Source organism: Chinchilla lanigera, unplaced genomic scaffold, assembly GCF_000276665.1.
Source record: "Chinchilla lanigera isolate Chin_1 unplaced genomic scaffold, ChiLan1.0 scaffold00103, whole genome shotgun sequence".
Taxonomy (NCBI): domain Eukaryota; kingdom Metazoa; phylum Chordata; class Mammalia; order Rodentia; family Chinchillidae; genus Chinchilla; species Chinchilla lanigera.
In genome coordinates this window covers 6,554,136-6,577,279 of record NW_004955504.1, presented here as the reverse complement: position 1 = coordinate 6,577,279, position 23,144 = coordinate 6,554,136, and the positions used below count along the sequence as shown (strand labels likewise).

Genomic DNA, 23,144 nt, shown 5'->3' with positions numbered 1-23,144 from the left:
ATGGTTTCTTTTACTGGAAACATTTAGCACAAGAAGTCTTTAGGACAATAGCCAGTGAGTTGGAAAATAGCGCGCTGCCTTGGTCTCAGAGCTGATAAAAACAAACAAACAAACAAACAAACAACAAAAAAAAAACCCAACCAGCTGTGTCCACTTTTCTGAAAGCCCAATATCACCACTTCCATCCCTGCAAAGCCCCCCGCCCCCCCGCGGGCGCCCAAGCAGGAGTAAGTCTCCTGCTTCAGTGTGCAACCCGCAATCAGTGGAGGCTGTCTCCACACTTCCTTTCTCTTCAGTGAGGACTATGCTGAGAGCTTCAGTGTGTCTGGAAATTTCACTATTTTTTTTATAAACAAACTAGAAGTTGTTTCCATACATTGAGTGTTTACAGCAGACCAGACACCATTCTGAGAGTTCTCTTCAAATTTAAACCTCACAATACTGGGGGTAGATATGATTATGGCTTCCTTCCTGAGGCTGTGTGGTGGTGGAGCTCTAGGTACTGGATGAATATTCTTAACTACCAGGCTGTGCTGCCTCCCCTCGTGGAGGGGCAGGGTCCTGTGGCCAGCAGCTGGCTGGGAAATGGCACCAGGACAGGGAGCTGAGGTGTGCACAGATAGTGCACCAGGGCGTGAAGGGCATGTTGGTCAGCAGTGGCCTCTTATAAGCCCCTTGCCTGAAAGGCTTATCTCTGTGTATGGATTCCAACCTCCCTTACAGCAGGGGTGTTCCTGTCTGCACCACAGCAAATCTGGAACCACCAGTGGTCTCAGTGGCAGGTGGGCCGCACTCGTCCCCAGGAGCACCCTTTCCCTTTCAGATGACATTTCTGTTGGAAGCCTGGTCTCTTCGTGGTGCCCAACTAAATAACCATAGCCTCTCCTGCCTCAGAGACATCCTGAGCCTAGGTTGACAGCGTGCCCCGACTCATCTGCAGTACCCAGGGGAAGTCTCCAGGAAACAGCTCTGTGGTGGGAGTTATGTGCCAAGCAAGCCGGAAGCCTCTCTGGCAGTGTATCAGGAGTAAAATTGGAAAGGGGTTAGTGAAAAGGATATTGAAGTGGTTTGGAGGAGGTGATTTTCATTCAGTGTCAGTGTAGGACAGTGTCACCCCATGTGGGGAGCCAGCGTGGGAAGCTAGTCTCCAGGGGTGCTGCCTGGGACTCCCGAGAGGAGCCCGAGTCCCCACTGACCTCCAGCAGGGCAGGCTCCCAGACATTCTCTGCATCTGTGTCCACAGCCATGAGCGTGTGCCTTGCCTGGCTTGTCACTTGATCTGAGACAGCATGTCTAATTCTTATGTCTTCTATTTCTGCCCCCTCCAAGACAGTGAATGTAAAAGGAACTTACATATGTTTCTAAGTGGTATTGGGAATTTGCCCCCTTAGTCCCGTAGAAGTAACCCTGGACCAACCCTTTGTAACTCGGAGATCCCAGCCCACGTTGTTTGCATCTTAAGGGCTGCTTTCCATCAAATGCCTTTATGTGTCTCCTCTTTCCGCCTGGACTCACTTTCCCCTCTCTTCCTCTTGTCTCATTCCTTCTCCATGTGACGCTAAGGAGGCAATCGTGATTCATCTGGAGGCCAGTGCATCATGACTTTGGAGGTTCATGGCCCATTTCCCAAAGCTACAGAAGCGTCGCCCAGAGCCTCACACACCTCATATTTTGTTTTTCCTTTGCCTACATCCCACTGATCTCAATTGCATATTCTTTGTTAAAAAAAGGGACAGTTTTTTATTTATCTGATTTCCTGTATCACACATGGACTGCAGAACTGACTGGGACTTTCAGTGGTGTCAGCTTCCTTGGGCGAACTGACAGGTTTACATCTGTAAACCCAATTCATCGGGCAAGATAGAGTGTGGGGCACTCACACCACAGGCTGCATTCCAGCTCTTAAGTGTAAAACACAGCGTCAGAGTCGAGCCAGAGTAAAAATTCATAAAGCATAGCTGTTTGCTACTTTACCTTAGTTAGTCTCAGTTTGAGGTTCCAAAGACCATGTCCCTTTTCTAATCCAAATAGATTAAAAGAGTCAAGAATGACTTACATTTCGCAGTCACTCACACACCTTGCTGATTTGTGAGCGCTCTCCTCCATCTCAGATATGTGTTGTTGATGTATCGCGCGCCTGTTCCTCCTCTGAGGGATCAGGGGAACTGTGCTGTCCATGTTCTGAACAGAAGGGTGCTTCCAAGTGAAAATCACTGCTCTGTCCCTTGTGCTTAGAATGTTTACGAGCTGTAATTTTTCAGAATTTAATAAAAATCAGCCTACTCTCTTTTTTTTTATTTTGTAGAAACTACCTCTTCAGATTGCAACTTGAGGATCTGTCTCTCATCCAGGTAGGTGCAATTTGTTTTTCTCAAGCTGCTTTCCCTATCCAAATTAACTCACTGTTTGAGGGAATGAAAACTGAGCAGGCTGCCATTTCCTCCGTGGGCCAGGCTGCAAATGCTCATCTGAGCTGTGTGATGTGAACCGTCACCTTCTTTAATTCCCAACTGGCCTTTTCTTCTGCCACACCCGCTCTTGGTTTCCTGGGTATCGCCCTAAAGCACTCTGCGTCCGGTGACAGACAACGCATGTTACGTCAAAGTCCGGCAGCCGCCCGGACTGAGAGTGTTCAGTTTGTTGCATTCAGTCATCACACTCTTATGAAGCACCTTTGTTTCCTATTTTTGTTCCTAATTACATAAACTTGAGTATGGAGGTACAAGTCATATACAGGAAAGAATAAATAATGGAAGATAAAATGGCATTTATCTACTTCTGCTTTTGCAGGTTGGAGAATGAGCCTTACATCCTTATGTTGAAATATTTATTTTGTTGTAGGTCTGAATTCTAAATGCCCCTTTTCTCCCTCTGTCTTTTAGAAGGGTGTGATAATTAAAGTCTCCTAGAAAAGAGGGTGGTAATACAATATCCTTTCTTGCTGAGATTCTGGGACTGTGTTACAGTCTCTGGGCTATGCACGGTTTGGAAAATATTCTTCAGCTACTACTACTATCAGCCCCCTGTCCTAGGCCCTAAGAAGTGATGAAGAGATTACATTATTTTATTCTCTCTGTCATGCTGGTTTTTGCTGGTATTCAGGAAACTCTAGAGCTAGGTTCTAATGTTACATCTATCTTTTATTAATCAGAATCTTAAAACAGTCTGACCTTCACATTGGGTAACAAGCAAGAGCTTTGAAGATCCTGACACCTGGGTTTGTGTTGTAGTTCTGTGATTTTTAGTAGTAACTGGTTTCTTTACTGGCTCATGGCCATAAATGTCTACCAACCTCGTGCTCTCATAACACACATGAACTGAGATATGCCAAAGAGAGAAAGTGCAGCAGTTTCTCACGCAGCATGTCCAGCTTGTGTTTTCAAAAGGAAAAATGATTGTACCAGCTCCGCAGAAGGAACATAAGCATTATGTGCTGCAAATATGTTAAAAATAAAAAAGGAAGAGGATCAAGAGATGGATGGAGAGGGTAAGGAGGGATGGGAAAAAGGATGAAGAAAGGGGTTAATGTGTTATATATGTGTGCCAACTTCCCACAAAGGATGGGAACATTATATATCACAAGCATACTGATAAATAAAAAAATTAAGTTAAAAAAGTAATGGTAATAATAGCTTCAGCACACTCGACAGTGACTTGACTTTTCACAAGTCATTAAATGAATGGAGTGGTTGCAGCAATTATGAACTTATTAAGTAATTAGAATTATCAGCAATTGGAAAACATTATGTTCACTGAAATAAGCCAGACACAGAAACACATGATCTACTTATATGCGGAGACATAAAATGAAGTGGTGGACACTGAGTAAAGTACTGATTACCAGGAGCTTGGGGCTTAAGGAAAAAATAGGCAGATGTTGTCCAAAGGGTACAAAATTTCAACCAGACAGGAAGAATAAGTTGTGGGGATGCACTGTATAGTGCTCTGACTGTAATTAATAGTATATTGTATAGTAAAAACTTCTTAAAAATAGATTTTTAGTATTCTCACTACAAAAACATATATAAATAATACAGTTAGCTTGCCTTAGCCATTGCACAAGATGTACATACAATGTCATGTTGTGTACCACAAATATGTACAATTATTTTATTATTTTTATATGTATAATTCTTATTTGACTATCCAAAATGATGATCAGTAATCTAATCAAAATACCAGATCAAGGATTATTTTAAATAATCTTATAAAATTACAGACCTCTCAATAGACAAGAAAGATACTTTATGCTCATTTTGATTCTCATAATGTAATATACTGGCTGGCATACTATGCATTAAACAGTGGGCTGTGTAGATACATGTGTGTTCTCAAGCATATGTTGACTGTATGTATTTGTTTCTTAGTCCTTATGGCTTAGTGGGTCTGGAGGATTGCATGTATACATTCATGATATGTACACATGCATGCAGAGAAAATGATAAAGTGAATGTGCTAACATGTGAATAAGAGAATTGAAGTATAGAATTTATGTAGGTCCATTGTGCTATTCTTATAGCTTTGCTTGGCTTTATGTCAAAATAATAGATGCAACAGTTGGGAAATACGTTTGCCTTTAATGCACATGTACAATGTCCCTGCGAGGGCAAGGACACTGATTGTTCCTCTCCCTTCATGGCTCCCCTTGTCATGGTGGTCTTGGGTGGACGGAGTGGGAGTTACTGATGGATCCCAAATGCACTCATTGCAGTAGAGAAGCCCATCAGCCTCACCCCATGGAGACAGCTTCCTGTACTGACACGGGCAAGCAGGACAGTGACATTCTGAGTGGTGGCTTTGAAAAGCAGCCTTCATGAGAGATGTCTAACAGAGTCCCGTTGGTGCCAGGCACTGCAGATCGACCTTCTTTTTCATGTTCTGTGAGTGGGTGTGCAGTTCTATAGCCTACTGTTTGCTTGGCGTGGAGAGAGAGAAAGCTAGCAGTGCTTTACAGTACTGTTTTTACTTACTGCTCTTGAGGGAAGAGGCCTTGTTGGTTTCTCTGAACATCTTATTTTAATTTAAATGACTACTTCCAGAGGTAGCAAAATCAAATAATCATGTTGGCAAACAAAGGTCTGTTCTGGTCCTACAGAGGCGGCTGTCATAGAGAAGTGTATGAGCTTCAGAATTAATTTAAGATTATCCAGTAGACATATTGGAAATAAGTTCAAAGAAGCCAGGACAATCATTTTTAATTATAAATGTTAGTTATATCCAAAATCTTATTCCCACATAGAATCATGAGATTTCTTTTTCACTGTTATGAGTAGCAAGTCTAGGCTGTGTGGTTTCTAGTCCCAGCATGCTTTGCTTTGGACTTGCCAGAGGTCAGGTGTGCAGGGTAGACCGCATGGCCTAATGGGCAGGAGAGTTGTAGATAGCAGGTGAGACGCACCTATAATGTGTATTCCTTTGGTCATTCATGCAATTTTTTTGCACGTGATCACTTAGATTCATTTGCATATCTCAGGCTTGTCACTTTTTCCTTCTTTCTCTTTCCAAAGACACAAAAGTTATGTTTAAACATGGAGAAATGGAAACAGGGGACCAGGGAGGACACCTGCTTTGAGCAGCGATGGAGGGAATGGCAATGGAGTGTGGCCCAGCAGTGGCTTGGATTCTCCTGAGACAGGGCTCTCTTCTCACTCGCCCCTCAGCCACATACCTCCTGGTGGTGACTCGCTGTGCCCACTTCTCTCCCCTTCACAGCGGGACCTTTCCTAATGTCAGGGTGCTTGCTGCCTCCCACACTTTCAGCTATTTCCCAGCTTCAAACACTTTCTCTTGTTGTCCTTGTTTGCCCCTATTTCCTTAATCTAGAAAAAGACTCACGTTCTTGAGTCACTTTAGGCAATAGCTCTGTGTGGCCCACCTGGAGGATGGCTAGCTGGCATCCCTGCAGCCTTCCACAGCCTCATTGCCTTTATTTCTGAGAAGCATTCTGTGTTTTGTAGTGAAATTCACTGTGTCAGAAAAAGCTGGCTTTATTTCCTTTGATATCCTCAACATTACGTTAGAGTCCATTATTAGATTAGGTCCCCTTGCAGGTGGTAGAGTGAAAACACATGCCTAGAAACATTGTAATCCTTTGATATATAATAATAGTCTATTTTATCCATTCTTAATCCTTTTAATTTAATATTATTGGGGTTTGAGGCAAGCTTCATATTTTTGTCCCAAAATTTAAGAAGAGGAAAGAATGATGATGTAGAGATGACAGCAAGAAGAAATGCTTTCTACAAGAAGCATTTGAAAGCACACGTGTATTACACACTCAGCCAGAGGAAGACGCCAGGGCACACAGATATTTCCTGAGTACGTACGATCCTGACTCCGCAGCGTGCTTCAACACACGTCCCCTCCTCTAGATCCTTCTGCCTTGACACTGGGTTCACATCAGTGACAAGCAGCAGATATTGAATATTACTTCTCTTGTTCATTTAGTAATCATGACAGAATTCTGGAAACCCCAATGAAGCCCCTCTGCCCTGTCCTCCGGAAAACACTGTGCACATCTTGTCCACTTCCCCTTCAAAGGGGCAAGCTGGACCCATCTTCTGCTGTCCAGCTAACATTGTCATTCACGGTTGCTCAGCTTTAAGAAGCGGGTGCCATTCAAAGTCCTTTCCAGGGTGGCTCCAGTATGAGAAATCTCACTGCCGGGGGAACTGCCTGAGGAACTAATTAATGCAGAGAGTTACTGCTGGAGGAAGCAGAATTCCTAATCAGAGGCTCCTATGCTTCTGCCCAAGAAAACCTTATCTCCTTCATCCACTACAGACATCAGCTGTGCAGCCCTTATAGCAGTAAAGGGACTTGAGCAAGGACTGGGATGTAATTATTCTCTTACCCCACGTGAACATGATCCATTTGGGGCAGATTTCTTGAGATCACCACAAGTAAATATACATGAAGTAACATGGCTGTATTTGCAGTATTTGTTATAAATTTTAAGTAGGTATCTGTTAATAATATGTTAAAGAGGAAAACCAAGAGATTTTTTTTTGTTGTTTATTTTTTCTAATACCGGGGATCAAACTCACGACCTTGCACTTGCCGGGCAGGCGCTGTGCCGCTGGGCTAAATCCCCAGCCCCTCAAGAGATGTTTTTTTGAGGAAATGAAAGCTGCTTTTCATCAATGACTAGAGAATCAGACATGGTGGTATCATTTCTAAGGTCCCTCTCCTCCCGGAGCCTGTGATAAATTCTCTGTACCCCACTGTACAGCTGTGGTGTTCTGAAGACTCATCATTCTCAGGCTTCCTGGTGGCTCACCATCCCGCACCTCCCTACTTCATATCATAATAACAGACTCAGATCTTCAGCATCACTTTTGTTCTTGCCTTGATCGTGGCAGTTAGTTTGCAAGAACAAAGCTTTTTGGAAAGTATAAAAATGCAGCTGGCCTCAAGACTAATTTCCACATTTGCCCATCTGAGATCGTAGCAGGATGGCCTGCGGTAGAATCTCCCTGAACAGAGTCCTAGGAACACAGAGGGCCTCGGCTCGTTTAGCTCACTATCTTCCTAACGTTCTTTGGGGAAATAGCTCAAAATCCATTTTCATATTGTTTTGTTACTAAGGGAAAGGGATTCACTGCCTGTGTCTCACTCATAACTGCTGGAATAAGCAGAAAAACTGAAATCTGTGTTCCAATTTGCCACCTGCCTCTCTGTGATTTCTCAATTGAAAACTGTTAAATCCCTGTAAGTACAGGATCATTATTGGTAAAGAACTCTCTAGAAAGGTAGAGGGGAGTGCCTTCCTTTGCTGTACATCTGGGTTTGGGAGTTTAGTTTTAACGTGTCAGTGTCTAGACCAATTGTTTTCAACTGGGAGCAATTTTAGCTGCTGGGGACATTGGACAATGTCTAGGGACATTTTTCATGGTCACAGTTGGAGGGGAGACCGCTGCTGTTGGGGAGAGACCAGAGATGGTTCTAAACATCCTGGGTGGCACAGGCCACCATCTCTCTGCTCTCACAAAGAAATACCTGACTGAATGGCATTAGTGTCAGTGTTGAGAAGTCCCGTGATTGATAACTGATGCCTCAGTTGCCATACTTTGAGGTCTCTTTTCTTGTTTTTAATGTTAAAATTACTTGATTAAATATGTGAGAGCTTTGATATGTGAGGGAATTTATTTCTTTGCATTTCTTCATGTATATAAAACCCAACATGTGTGTGAATCCTTAGTGACCATTTTGAAAGAACCTGCTGGGGTTTTTTGAGTTTGAATTACTTCCTTTTATTAATATGAAATTAAATTTAAGAGTAAATTGTGTCAATTTATAATACTCTCTAATGGACCATAATATTATGATATCATTATGCTCTGATAGAGTTTCTATATAAAGAATGATATATTCATAATTTAGAGCAACTATTTCAATGAGGTTCATATTGATTAATTTTTAAAAATTCTGTTACGTATTTATGGGGCCAGGGTGGATGGGTATCCCCTGTAGCTCTCAAAAAATTAAGATTCCAAACTTTATTTCTTTATGTTTTTAAAATCATAGTGTTGTAAAGTGGAAGGATCTTAAAGATTATATTTATTAACATTTTTGAAGAGTAAATCATAGTTAAAGTTTTATTGGCACACAGCCATATCCATTCACTTGAGTACTGTCAGCATATAGTCATGGTTAATAAAGTTTTATTGGAGCACACATTTGTTTCTTTATGTACTGTCCGTGACTATGACTGCAGATGATAGGGTCTAAACAGCAGCCTACAGAATTTACTATCTGATTCTTTAAGAAAAGGTAGTTACCTATTATGATACCGAGTACATAGCTTGTTCACAGTCAACATTTCCTGAATGTACGAGTGAACACAATACAATATGGTGTACATTTTTTGTTAATTTTACTTCATCAGGTGGTAGTTTCTTGATGAATTTATTTCCATTCTTTGCACAATAATTGCATGGTCCCTCCAAGGCCTTGCCTTACATGAAACTGAAGATATCATCACTAGTCATCCCAGGTTCTAGTCTCTTAGGTCCTCCTCCCTGGTGCAAATTCCCTTCCATGTGTAGTATGTCTACCAACTTAGTCAATATATTTATACTTCCTGTTTCATAACTTCCTAAAGGATGGATAATTTCTTGTGTAGGCAAGAACTGAAATTTTATTGGTTTCAAAGAGTATTTTTCATTAGGTTGAGTTAACAGCCAGTAACAGAGGGCCTTGAGCTCCAGTAAGATAAGCTCACAGTAAAGATATATTTCTCCTGTCTGTTACAATTCAGGGCAGAGTCTGTGGGTCGCTGTTCAGTGTTGTCACTCAGCAGACCAGGCTGGTGTATTTTATGTTGTGCTCACTCACCTTTGAGCTCTATTTTATGGTGTCCCCATCTTTGAGCCACACCTCCAGGGGCAAAATAGGGAAAGAGTGGGGACCTTGCAGAGGAGAGCTTGATGGGCCAGAGCAAGTAGCTAGACATTCCTACTGTCCACATTCCATTGAGCATAACTCTACCCATGGCCTTGGCCAGCTGCAAGGCATGCTGGGAGATGTAGCTTATCTGCAGCCTTCGGAACAGGCAAAACCCCTGAGCACTCAGACATCGTCAGCTATTAGTATCTTCTCCTGGGCAGTACCCCAGGAATGCACTTTATTGTGCCCTGCTTTCCCCTCCCAACCCCCCTTGTCTAATTTCTACTGTACACAAACAGATTTAGTCATACTTCCAACATTTCTGTAAATAACAAGCAGGGACATTCTGAACAATCCACTTAACCGCTCTGGACCCCAGTTTTCCCCACGGTACATTTTGGAGAGTCAGGAAGAAGTGTAGACTGGATTATCCTTAATATCCCCATTATCAATAAAAGCTTGATGTGCATTATCCTTTAATTCACTCTAGCCTGTCATTGCTTAGAGGATGACTGGGTTCCTATTTCTTTAAGGAAAACTCTCTGCACTAATTGCAAATTTGGCATTATGTTTATTTATTAAAACTGTAATGACCCAATTTGTCATGAAATATTTATGACAACAGCAGTAATAATTATGAAACAGTGTCCACTGCACCTGTAGTTTATGCTGAAGTCTTTATAGTCATTATCCTAGTTAATTATCTAGTAGCACTAAGGTGTAGGTGTTATTTTCCATATTTTATAGAGGAGCTGAGACTTAGCTTGATTTTATTGCTCTCACTCAGTTGGTGTGCAGTAGCACTAGGGTCTGAACCTGGGTGTAGAGAACTGCAGAGGACAACTGTGGGCTTAATCAGCAAGAAGCACGCTGCCTTCTTGTACTCATTTGTAGGGGCAGCCATAGGACCTATTATTGACCACTAGTTTATGGTGTCTCCAGCTGTTCATTTGTAACTGGATTTTACATATGGATTATAGGTCAGTTCTCTGACAAGGGGAGTCAGGAGCCCATGATGTAGAGAGGGCATGTTCTCCACAGTGTGCAATGGGAGCTGTTGAAGAGAAAGGAAGTAGGAAAGTGTTTGCTCTGAGTGGAAACACAGATGGATCCTACAAAGAGTTGTGGAGCTCCAGCAGACCCATACTGGATGCTGTGGAGATTAGGAGAGCCTGTGCTGATCTATGCCCAGGTCCCCTTAGTCATCAGCTGTGCTGCGCTGCGTTCAGAGACGTGTTGTCATGACCTCCTAGGGAAGCGATTCTCACCGGGCGAGAGTACTTCTCCAGGGACGGGGCCAATTGTGAGCCAGTACCAGCTGATGCTAGAGCAGCCAGGGCCAGGTCCCCGGTTCTGTAAATAAGCTAGTAGGGGGCCAGTAGCACCTCCCATGGTGGTATTGCTCTGTATCTTTAGGCATCTTACTGAGGCTGGTTCTGATACTTGAGACTCTGACTACACAGATACCAATCTCTATTGCCAAAGAAGAGAAGTCATTTTCTGCCTTTGAAAGAAGATGCAGTATGTACTTTACTACTGCATGCATTCTATTGTGTTATACATACTTTAGCTTCTTAATAATTTTTCCTATCCATTTCTGAATTTCTCCTTCACTTACAGCCACAAAAAACTAAATTGAAGATGCACGAATATTTTTCCTTGCTGTGTATATCATTTACTTTCATGAAATGAGGTCAGGAAATTTCTGTAAGCCAATAACAAACACAGTCTGACAATCACAGGAAGCTAGATAAATGGAGGGGTTCATTTCATTTATCTAAATGCATTTCTATTTCAAAAATGGCCCTAGTACCTGACATAACTGCAAAGTGATGTGTGGTGTGCTCAGAATTCTGTGCCCTACTCTTATTTTTTTTTACTTGTGTGCCCCTCCCCAAGTGCTGGCATTCATAGAGAAGCTGACATACCAGGAAAACCCTTTGTTTTAAATTTAAATAATGGACTGTTTACTTTGGTAAGAATGCATGTTCTGGGACCTGCAGTGTCCCAGTTACCTAGGGTCTAAATAAAAAATGGAAAGTAAAGGAGAATTATAAGTGAAAAAATATGAGTCACAGTGCCCTACCATTCTCTGCAGTGGATAGCCTAAAAGGCTTTGATTTGGGGATATGTGTCATTTGTCATTCTGAATGTATTCCTAACTACAACAGAACTGGATTCAATAACGATGGATACAGCTGCAGTGGGCACTGTCTTGGCTGAGCGGGTGTCTGCCAAGCTCTCCTGCCATGCCCTCCTGGCTGAACTTGAAGGGTCTGTTCTTCATTAGATCACAGGGTTTAATCTGTGAACATCAAATCTCTTTGGCCCGGGGACTACTTAGCCTTTGACAAATAATAGCATAGAACCCTTACAGGGATATTTTGTGGGTTGACTAAACAGATTGACATTTGGAAATTCAACCCTATTTTCAATTTTTAGGGAATACTCAGTTTTTACTGAATATATTCTAGATCTTGCAAAAGCAAGTTGCCCACGAATAGATCCCTATTAAGTAGTCTACTTTATAATATAGTGGATATGATGATTTATGGAATCATGTAAATATTTGCTATCCAAAATGCTCCTGTAGCCCTTTGCCCAAAACTTGTCAGTCATTATTTGATTAAATAAGCCCTGGAATCAAAAGCAGTTTCAAAATATAGACATCAGTTTCTGGTTCAAAAGAAGAGAGAGAAGCCTCATGCTGATTTTCAATTCCTGAACAAGGAGGCATTTAAATAACAAAGTTATATAAAAGGAAAATTTCCAGGAACACAAGAAATGGAATCTCATATATATAGATATATATCTCTATATTTATATATATCTCATATATTTAATGATTAAGATTATATATAAAATCATATATTTCATCATTCTTGAAGGGTAGTACACATCTTTTCTATAGTAAATTAGAAAACAGTAAAACAGAATCACAAAGTAGAATATGCTGCTGAAAACCAAATTACTACCAATATTAATTACTTCAGGTAAAATAATCAAGTGTATATAAAGTCACATCAAAGAAAATAAAAATATCAGAAAATCTACTTTATGTTTTTCTGTCAAAGTCTCTGACGAACATACACTATTCAGAATGGAAACCAACACACACGTTTGCAGTCACAGTGACGCATTCTTGCACACTGAAGTCCCCGTGGACTTAGAGTTCATGATTGAATTTCCCCTGATGCTGTTTGCTAGGCTTTGATGCTGTGTGAGTCAAGCAGCTGAATTTCTGCACTAAGATGGGAGAGATGAACTCCGCAGTTCTTGTAGGACTGAGGAGTTCAATGCCCAGCAAGTTCTTGTTTGAAGGCTCTGAAGGGCCAGGAGCTAGAAAGCGGGGTGAGAGAGTTCTTCACCCCTTATCTGCTGGGGATACAGTCCATAATTCAGATGGCTGAATTATAACTAGTGTGCCAAACTTCATACAGCTCTATTTTCTCATTATATATCTATGTATATCAAAGTTTATAAATTAGGAATAGCTAATAGAATGTCACGATTACAATAAAGTGCTGCAGCAAAATTTCTGTGGATGAAGGACAATCAGTTTGTTATTATGCGTCTGACATTGCTTCTAAAACGGTTAGTTGGACACAGGCCCTGCGAAGCAGCACAGTGTGTCTGATAACCAAGAGGCATAGTGAGTGACTAGAGGGGGGAAGTGTACTGATACACACCTCAGACATAAGCACAGTTCAGGGCCTGAGTGGCCTCCGCCTAGACAGCAAGATTTCAGCGTGCTACTCAGAATGCAGAATTCAAAACTTATGAATGATTTGTTTCCAAATTTTCCCATCTGATATTTCCACACTGCAGTTGCCTGCAGGTAGCAGAAATCTTGGGAAGTGAAATCACAGGTAAGGCGGCTACTGTTCCCTGAATATCCCCAGACCGGACCTCCTCCCTCACTTTACTCAGGCCCTGCACTAACAGATGACGGAACCCAGCATCTGCCCTGTCCCAGGCTGTTGGGAAGAAAATGCCCTCTCTGATGCAAAACTTGGATGGAAATAGCAGAATTTGGGGTCTCTAGAGTTGCTTTACCCACAGTTTCCAGTGTGGAGTAAAATATTCTAAACTCAAGTAAAGTCAGGTCTTCATGACAGATAAATTAGATTTACATAGACAGTAGAACTAAATTCAGAAGGAATCCAGTTAGTGAAGTTAACAGAAAAATGACTTAAAAAATATGATTGCCGAGCCTGGTGGTGCATGCCTGTAAGCCCAGCCCTCTGGAGGCTGAAGCAGAAGGATTGCTGCGAGTTTGAGGCCAACCTGGACTACACAGTGAGTTCAAGGCCAGCCTGAATTGCATAGCAAGACCCTGTCTCAAAACAAACAAACAAACAAACAAACAAACAAAGGGAAAAAAACTAAAATTATGATTTATATAGTCAAGAAAGTACAGGCAAATTTGGAGTAAACTGATTAAAGAATGACGGGTTTTATCAGAAAATTCCACCCCCTCTCAAAAAGGAATCAAATGTACCCACAAAACAATGGTAAGATAAACATTCAGTTTATTTTAAAGGTCTTCATAGCTAATTTTAAATGTGTGATAATAAGATTGGCAATACTAATGGAAAATTAGAAAATAAACTTGATAAAATTTCATGTGAGATTGAATAAAGATTAAGAGATGGGAAATGAAGGCAAATACATGACGGATGTGTGATTTACACTGCAGATCCAGGAAATAGAGACCCCAACAGAAGAGAAGGGGACAAGTGCTGAGAGGAGGGGTCAGAGGGAGCTGGCTGTGGAGCCCGGCCCTGCGTGTCCCGCGCAGCAAGGCTGGGTTGGCACAGATGAAAGCAGGTGCAGGTTGTGTCCTTCCAGGAAGGAAATGAGAATGGACCACCTGAGGCCTTCGCCTACATTCAGGGGAAGTGGAGACTTACAGCTGGGCAATGGGAGACCAAATAGAAGTAGCCCCATATGAAGGATGATCATACCAGAGAGGACTGTTAAATATAGGGAGAAGAAAATCATCGTAAGAAGGTAGCTGGATGTAACTAGAGACCATGCTTATGAGTGAAATAATTCAGACCCACATGTATATGAACATCATGTTGTCTCCCTAATGTAAGAACCTGAAAGAGTAAATAAAATCTGAAAGGTACAATAGATATTGTGAAAGGGAAAGAAACTGCTCAAAAGGAAAGAACAACTGTGATGAGGGAAAGGAGAAAAGAGAGAAAGAAGGAAGGGGAATATATATATATATACACACACATACATACATACAAGATAGCTAGGATGATTGTATTACTAATTTCTACTGGTTTATTGAAAGGAACAGTTAATGTTTAATTGTTTGGTCAATCTTACATGCCTATAGCAGGTTATCTTGAGTAACCACTTTAAAGATAACAATATGTATGAGGGGCTAGGGATTTAGCTCAGCGGCATAGCGCCTGCCTGGCAAGCGCAAGCTCATGAGTTCAATTCCTGGTACCGGAAGAAAAAGATAACAATATGTAATACAACAGCCATTGTTAATTTCCTATCACCTTGTTTTGAAATTCTGTATTGTTTTTATTTTTTTGGTATTGTTTCTTTACATCTTTCCTCTTGTTATTTTGGTTTTGTTCCTTTCTCTTTAAAATAAAAAAAGAAATGAAATATACTCATGTGGTATTTCGTGTCCATCTGTAAATAGTGTTTGCAGAGGTGTAACTCTTTAAACACCCCATATCCCAGTAGAATTATTATGAATAAAATTTGAGAAAGTTGGGAAAGTAAGAATATGTCTGTGCTGATTAAGAGAAGGATAGGCTTAAAAAGAGTCAGGTGATACTATTTCTGATTGAAAATAAAAGTCCAGAAATAGCAGTAGAACCTTATTGTACAAAAATCTGGAGAAAAATAAAACAGAAAACCAATAAAAGATTGAAAGTTCTTTCTTTGAACAAATAGTCTATGGGCTTCAACACAGAAGGTTTACTTTAGTCCTATTTTTATCCTGTACATTTCATTATAAATTGAGTTCACGATAAGATGAAGGTGATAATGTGTCTGTAAGACAAGGAAAGGCTGACAAGGTGAAGAGGAAGTACAGATCAAGTAGAATAGAGATCACAGAATGTGAGAAAATGCTGCCTCATGGACGCAGTTCATTGAAAAATGAAAAGGAAAGTAGACGTTTCCATAACAATAGCTCTATAAACAAGTCGATATTTTATCACCAATCCTCAGGTTTGTAACTGGGAAATGGTTAATTATATGGTTATTTTTATCAGTAGAAATACAGAAATGCAATTAGAAGTGCTAGTGGGAAAACAAAGATGAATGAGTGTGGTAGAGAAAGTAGATACACCAGAAAATTATGCTCCAAATATAAAACACACAAGGGATGATTTTTAGCAATTGTTTGAGTATAAGCAGTGAGAACAACAAATTTGGGTGTAATGTAATGACTCTGGTATTTATTTGTGTGTAATGTCTTAGGCTTTATTATGGTTCATGGTACAATCTATTTTCCATGATGTCTATTTTATTTTTCCCCAAGAAGTCATTTGTCTCTTCTAAGTAAAATATTTTGCTTGAGAAATTTTCATCTTTTCTCTTACGCATATCTTTGAAAATTATGCTGAAAGCAGCATACATTTTAAATAATGACCTCTTCCAAGACATATATAGAATTGGTCAAACACTGTTATCAAAGATTGCTTCTTCTTTCATTCTTATTAAATATCTCATTCAAGTTGTACTACCTGGAACCATGAATATGTGATATAAAGAAATATATGATTTTAAAAAATGGACATCTTTAAGGACTTAATTCTGTACATCTTTCAAACTTTTTTTTTTTTTTTTGGTACTGGGAATTGAACTCATGACCTTGCACTTGCCAGGCAAGTGCTTTTGCCACTGAGCTATAGCCCCAGCCTTTTTTTTTTTTTGCTACCAGGAATCAAACTCAGGACCTTATGCTTGCCAGGCAGGCGCTTGTGCCACTGAGCTATATCCCCGGCTGTCACACTTTTTTCTTTTAATTTAGAGGTACCTTCTGGAAACATTTTAGGAGTTGATATTTATGGTGAAGAAATAATGAATTTCAGCATATTTTTTCAGTTTGACCTCAAATTCTTTTTCTATATTATATCTAAGTTAAATTTACTCTTTGAAACAAGAAAATTAGCAAATGGTCATATCCATGTGATGAGAGTTTGGATTTCCCTTTTCATACTTTACTGTAATTTTCCACATTGTCTGCCATATGTATCCATTGTTATATATGCACATAGGCATACATTTGCATAATTTAAACTCATAAAACCTTGTAAAACTTTAAAGCCTAGTTTTCAACTTTCTACGTTATAATTACCGTTTGTGAAGGCTTTCTTTTCCTTTTGCTTGCATCTTAGGAGTTAAGGAAAAGTGCTGAAGGAGTGAATATTCCCTGCTGTGTTGCCATGTGAATTCAGATTTCTCAACTTTGCAGCAGCCAGTTCTGGTTCGGCTTCTGGAGGTCTGGCTTTGTCTAGATGGGTCCAGTAGCAGTGTCACGGCAGCTTTGCTCTGATGCTTTTGCTGCCCACGCCGTGAAGGTCACGGACATCCATGTGGGGAATCTGCTGTCAGTGCCCCAAGTCCATAGTTTGAGAGGCACAAACACAGAAATGCTTAGGAAAGCAAGGAGGCCATGTCCACCACTAACTGCTTTATGGCTGCACTGGACAGGCAGCACCAGTCTCAGGGTCATGATTTAAAGCTGCGTGGGGGGCGTTGTTTTGGAACTCTGCAATAGGGTGAACCGCAGGACTGAGCTTGTGTTGGCCTGGGATCTGTCGCTGCCTTGCTGCCCTGTTTTCTTCCTGCGATTACCGGGGCCCTGCTCCCTGTGCCCTGGCTATGCCATGGAGCTAGGCTGGAAAACGCCCTCCGGCAGACATCACATCCCAGGCCCCTGGCTGCAGCGCAGGGGACAGACATGTGGCTACGTTAAGTGTCTGGAGATCGGGGATGCTCCTGGCTTATCTTGGCAGCCTATGTTCTTCGTAACATGGAAGCTGAAGGGGGTTACACACGTAGAGGAGGGAGCCCTGAGAAGGTGGAGCAGATGTGGAGAGACTGAGAAGCCTGCAGTGAGCGGGAACCACAGCCTGGGACTTCGGCAGCCACTGGGAGCTAAACAGACAAGGAGCAAGTTCTCCCCCAGAGCACCCTAAGGGAGCTGGCTCTGCTCTGCAGACTCCGTGTCTGGCCCAGTGACATTATTTCTGATCTCTGCTTTCCAGAAATTCTGAGAGCATAAAGTTATATTGACCTAAGGCACTAAATGTATGGTGATGTATGTACTACAATGGCCACAGTAAACTAATACATATGACTTCTGTTTCTCCATTGTTCGGGTGGGCAGGTGACCCAGGAAACCTAACCATATAGAAATACTCTTGGTACTGAGTGTTGTATATGTCCCAAGGGTACTTAATTAGTGGTTTTTAATGACATTGCTGTATATTCTGAAACAGAAGGATCTGTCTTCTTTGTAATCATGACCTTAAGGTTGATGTCAACTGTAGGCTCCTTGCAGCCTTCTTGTCACCATGGGGAGTCTGCTTAGAAGTGAGAGCACTATCTGGTACATTACCATCCAGGTGGCATAATTTAAATTCTGCAGGTTTGCTTGGGCCTCAGTCTTGCTTTATGAACCTGTGCTTTTCACTCATAAAATATTTAAAATATTTGCATTTTTGGCTTAATCTGGTTAGAGTTTTAATTACTTACCAGAAAGAGTTCTCACGGCTTAAATAATATAATCTTACTTCCATGTGCTACTTAAAACTTCCCAATATAGATATTAATGGTGCTGTGCACGTATGTTGATTCTTCTTAGATTTATGAATTTGTCCCCTAAAACGTGTCAGCTTCTTGGGAGAAGTTATCTTTAGAGTGTTGGGTCTAATACATATTCCAGGTGCAATTTTCTTTTGTTGAAAATAAACAATGTTGCTGATTAAGTGAGTCACCTTACTCATGAAAAGTGTGCCAGACTTACCCATACAGTTCTCAAAAGGTCCATCTGGAAGGCATATTTAAGCCAGCCAAACTGGGCTTAGAAACTAAGCGAGCAAATTCTGGACACACGCTCCACTAGGTCATGTGGTAGTTTCTCAGGGCTTCCTTGACAAGTCACCGCGAACTGAAAACAACTGAAGGGTGCTCTAACTGGGCCTTAAAAAGCTGAAGTGGACATGGGCAGACCACGCTCCCATGGACGGCTGTTGGGAAGTCCCTTGCATTGGATTTTCCAGCTGTCCCTTGGCTTGTAGTTTTCTAACGTTATTCTCTCCCTCCTCCTCCTGGTCTTCTGTGTGTGTCTGTGTCTCAAACCTCCTTGCCATTTTCCTCCTGAAGACCCTTGTGATTGGATGTAAGATCCACCAGGTGAAGCTCGGATGGTCTCGTCTCTTTACCTTAGTTCCATCTGCCAAGACCCTTTCTTCCAATGAGCTTCCATGGACAGTTACCAAATAGATTCATCTTTTGAGAGGCACCGTTTAGCCCAGTGCAGGTAGTAGTTGGGGAACCTTAGAAGATCTTCTGGTTCATGCATCTTTATTTGGGAGAGCACCTCCCTACTCATGATGACATGAGGATTCTCTATGTGATATACTTTATAATTAAAAAAATTTTTTCTTTTCTTTCTGTCTTGGGGTTCCTTAAAGTCACTGCTATGGACAATAAGGTCAGATGATTATGTGTTTTGGGGACTTCTTCTGGGCACTGTAGGATGTAGGGTGAAGGGTAGAGGCTGCCTCCCTCATTTCTGTTCACTAGATGCCAGTAGCAACACCACATCAATCATGGCACCAAAAGTGTCTGCAGACATCACCATGTGTCTCCCAAAGGGACAAATGGCCCTGGATAGAGAAACACAGGCTCCATCCCATATATTATGTAACTGTAGCAATAGACATTTTCTGGCAGAACAGTAAAGAGAAGAGAGGCAGGGGACAGGAGAGACAGATACAAATATAAATTCTGCTCTTCCCATACTTGAAGCCTGAGGAATGGATTTGGTCTGGATAGATGAATGGGCTTTGGAGCATGCCTGGAACTGCACCTCTCGGAATCCTGATGCCCCATGTGCCTCAGGGACACACAGGCTTGAGGAGGCCCCAAGGCATATTCGCCCCTGTGTTTATCTTAGAGCTACCCCACAGTGTGACTCTCTGAAGGGCCTCATGGGGTGACCACGGCTAACTCAGCCTGCTAAACAGCAGGTGCTCCCCAGTGTTCCTATATCCCTGAGGGAGGGACAGGGGTACAGCAGCTGTGTGCCTGTGGAAGTGAGGAGATTCTAGTGTTTCTTCCTTCACATTTTAGCGTCACCTCCATACTATAAGTCATGTCTCTGGGTGGCAGATGTGGGGACATTGAGTGGTCCGCTTTCCTGGCCCCTGCAGCCCCTCAGGAGTCTTTGTGCTGTAGATTAGCTGCATGTGGACCCCACAGCCAGCTCTACAGGGAAGGGGCAGACAGGCATTATTGATGTGTCTGTGCCATTCATAAGAATTGCTGCCAGGAAATGCCCTGTAACTTATGATTTGAGTTGAGATTGCAGAAATAGGTATTACGCGTTTATGGTTGCCTTCCCCCAGACTGTTCAAAGGACAGATGTCTGCACAAAGTGGAATTCTCGCTAAGACTCTGCTTAAAAGGATGCTCCTTTCATAATCTGAGGCCAGCCTTGCCCAAGCAGACTGTGGTCCTTGGCAGGACTTTGCTGCTAACTCCTCCTCCTCCCTCGTTGGTCCTCCACACTTCACTGGTCAGCCTTGAACCCAAGGCCGGAAGCTGCTAAAAATGCCAGCTCAGCCCTGAGACAATCCCTGGATGAGATGACCGTTCATTAATCATCCCCAGCTTGCCCACCCCTGGGTGTCAGCCTGATCTCCCCCCGCTGAATCCCCACCTTCCCCACCTCCCGTCCATGTCTCCACTTGCAGTTTCTCCTGCTCAGGCACCAGAGTGCTGTGTGTACTCTCCCCACGTCAGCTTCTGGCAGGTATTATTTTAATTGGCCCCCCTCCATGCAGCGCTTTCCTCCTCCACTCTTCTAATCTGCTTTTCTCCACCCCAGCAGGATTAAACCAGATGGATAGATGATCTCTAAGGGACCTTTCAGATCTAAAATGTAGAGATTTGCACATCGACTTGGTATGGACGCCCCCTTCTTCTAAACAGTTAAGCTCACTGTTAGTGTTTAATTAATATTGAGGGTGCAACAAATTAACTCACTGTATGCTTCTGATGGCTGCTTGACTGTGGGCTTGGTTTATCAAGCTTGTCCAAATGACTCACTGCACGGATCCTATACTCCTAAAAGCTCCGTAAGGGAAGCCGTTACCGAGCCTGATAGCTTCCATTCAACAGCGAGCAAAGCCAAAGCCAGGGAGAGTTTATTAGTACAATATTATGATAATGATATTTGAGAATCTCACAACAATAGGATCATTTTATGTGTTTGACTGTCACCTTCTTTCTTTACTGAAGGTGTTACTCTGTGTATATTTAAAGCAATAAAGATATGAGCTACTATCTCTAAAGTCTAGAAAAATAGCCTTAATCCACAGACTCTTTTCTTCTAATTCTGTTCAAAATTCTACACCAGAAAGCAGACTTCATGTTTCATATTCTCAATAATGGAATCATTTGACAAAGAATGAGAAAATTAACCTATAGAAAATTTTTAATCATTTCTATATTTTATTTGTGAAAGAATTGTCCCAAATTTTTGAAAAGATAGCGATTCTTTCATTGCAATTCCTTTGTCTTACCTGTCTTGGTTCTTTCTTAGGCCTGCAGTGGTAAAGTAGGCAAACTGGGAGGCTTAAGACAGTAGAGAACAGGAGCTGGGGATGTGGCTCAGTGGTAGAACTCTTGCCTTGCCTGCTCAAGGCCCTGGGTTCGAGCCCCAGAGCCACCCCACAAAAAAATAGAAAGCAAAAAAAAGTAGAAATTTCTTGTTTCACAGTTGGGGGAGGGGCAGAAATCAGAAATCAAGGTCTTGCCATGCCTGTGTCCTCCCTGTAGGAGCCAATGCTTCCTGCCTCCTCCGGAGCTTAGATGGTTGGAACCCTTGGCCTCCGCTGGCTTACAGACTCCCAGCCCCAGTCGCATGGCGGTCTCCCCTCTGCGTCTTCACAGTGCCTTCCCTGTGTGTTTATCTCTCTCAGTGTCCATTCTTCCTTTTTGCATAAAAGCACTGGTCCCATTGGGCTAGGCCCACCCTCATGAGCTTATCCTAACCTGACTGTCTCTGTAAATCTTACTTGCAAATGAGATCACACCTGGAGGTGCTGGGGGCCAGGACTTCCACACATATCAGTTTGGGGGGGAACACAATTCAATCCATAATACATCAGAACAGTTTTTAGTGAACATGTAGCATTTTGATCAACTAAGGCCATCATAATATATTTTTCAACTCTGCGTATCTTTTTTATGTGGGCTGCTCTGATAAAGGGTGGGTAACTTCTAAGCAACAGGAATCCACTTCTCAGTTCTGTAGGCTTGAAAGTCCAAGACCAAGGCAGAGCTTATTTTCTGGTTCATGGAAGATGCTTTCTCGCTGTGTTCTCACGTGGTGGAAGGAAAGAGAGAACTCTCCTGGGCCTCTGTTATAAGGGTGGTGGTTCCAATCTTGAGGACTGTGCCTTCAGTACCTAGTCTCCTCCTGACTACCCCACCTTGAGGCTTAAGATTTCAACCTGTGAGTTTAGAAGAGACACAGTCTCCCAGACCACAGTGCTGTGTGTGCACCCAAGTGTAACTCCTTCCTTTGTGGAATATGTCCGTTAATGATATGGAGTCTAGGAAAAAGTATGATTTTTCTAAATTTGAATCTGTCACTTCCCAACGTTTGGGTGTTACTGGATTTTTCCAAGGTAACTATCATACTGCTCTAGTTTTTACCTTTTCCCCACCTCTTGCATTTTCTCATGGTGACCTTCAGTGAGAGCGGTCCTCTAAGGCACACCCTACCCTTTCTGGCTTCCTCTCATGTGTTGCTTTGGGCATCTCCTAGAGGAGATCCTGATGATTCTTCTTCAAACTCAGTAATTCAGCTCCAGCTCCCAGAGGAGAGTGCTGCACAATTTTCTCTTTTAGCCACAGTGTGGAGTATAGTGTCTTGCACATAAGAAATACTCTCTTTCTCTACCTTTATCTGCCTACTGTTTTTCTCTGCCTACTGTTACTATTGCCCACATAGTGACTAATATTTATTTATTTATTTATTTATTGGTACCGGGAATCGAACTCGGGACCTTGTGCTTGCCAGGCAGGCGCTTGTGCTGCTGAGCTATATCCCCAGCTCTCAGTGACTAAAATTTAAAAATTGATTTTGCAAAAAATATTATTTCATAAATTATTTCTGAAATTTGAAAATTGTAGGGTAATAACTCGGGATCACATTGCTTTCTGAATAACATTTATTTTTGATGTAAGAATTTGTAAAATGAAAATTCACTTTTGTAGTTAGAGAATAAAAACAAGTGGCCAAATTAAGCATAAGCAGAAAAGGTAAGAGTATAATTAAAAGACATTTAAGCGTCCTAAAATCTGACCAGCTACATAGTTCTGTGCCCTGTGGCAGCTTAGCATAACATGGAATCTTTGTCATGATAAATGTTGAAGAGTTGAAGACTATGCACAGGGCTATGAATCAGATGTAGCCTTAAATGGAAATAGGCCACAAAACATTTTCATTTATGTACCTTAAATATAGAGCT

At 41.8% G+C, this 23,144-nt stretch overlaps 1 protein-coding gene across 2 annotated transcripts in view; it reads left to right on the top strand.

Moving 5' to 3' along the window:
- Sema5a (sema domain, seven thrombospondin repeats (type 1 and type 1-like), transmembrane domain (TM) and short cytoplasmic domain, (semaphorin) 5A) overlaps positions 1-23,144 on the top strand; it is a 348,199-nt gene that overhangs the window by 114,666 nt on the left and 210,389 nt on the right. For both annotated transcript variants that reach the window (XM_013505908.1, XM_005407077.2), the window contains one exon: positions 2,306-2,351. In XM_013505908.1, the coding sequence (XP_013361362.1) occupies positions 2,306-2,351 (46 nt within the window). The remainder of the gene's footprint in view (positions 1-2,305; positions 2,352-23,144) is intronic.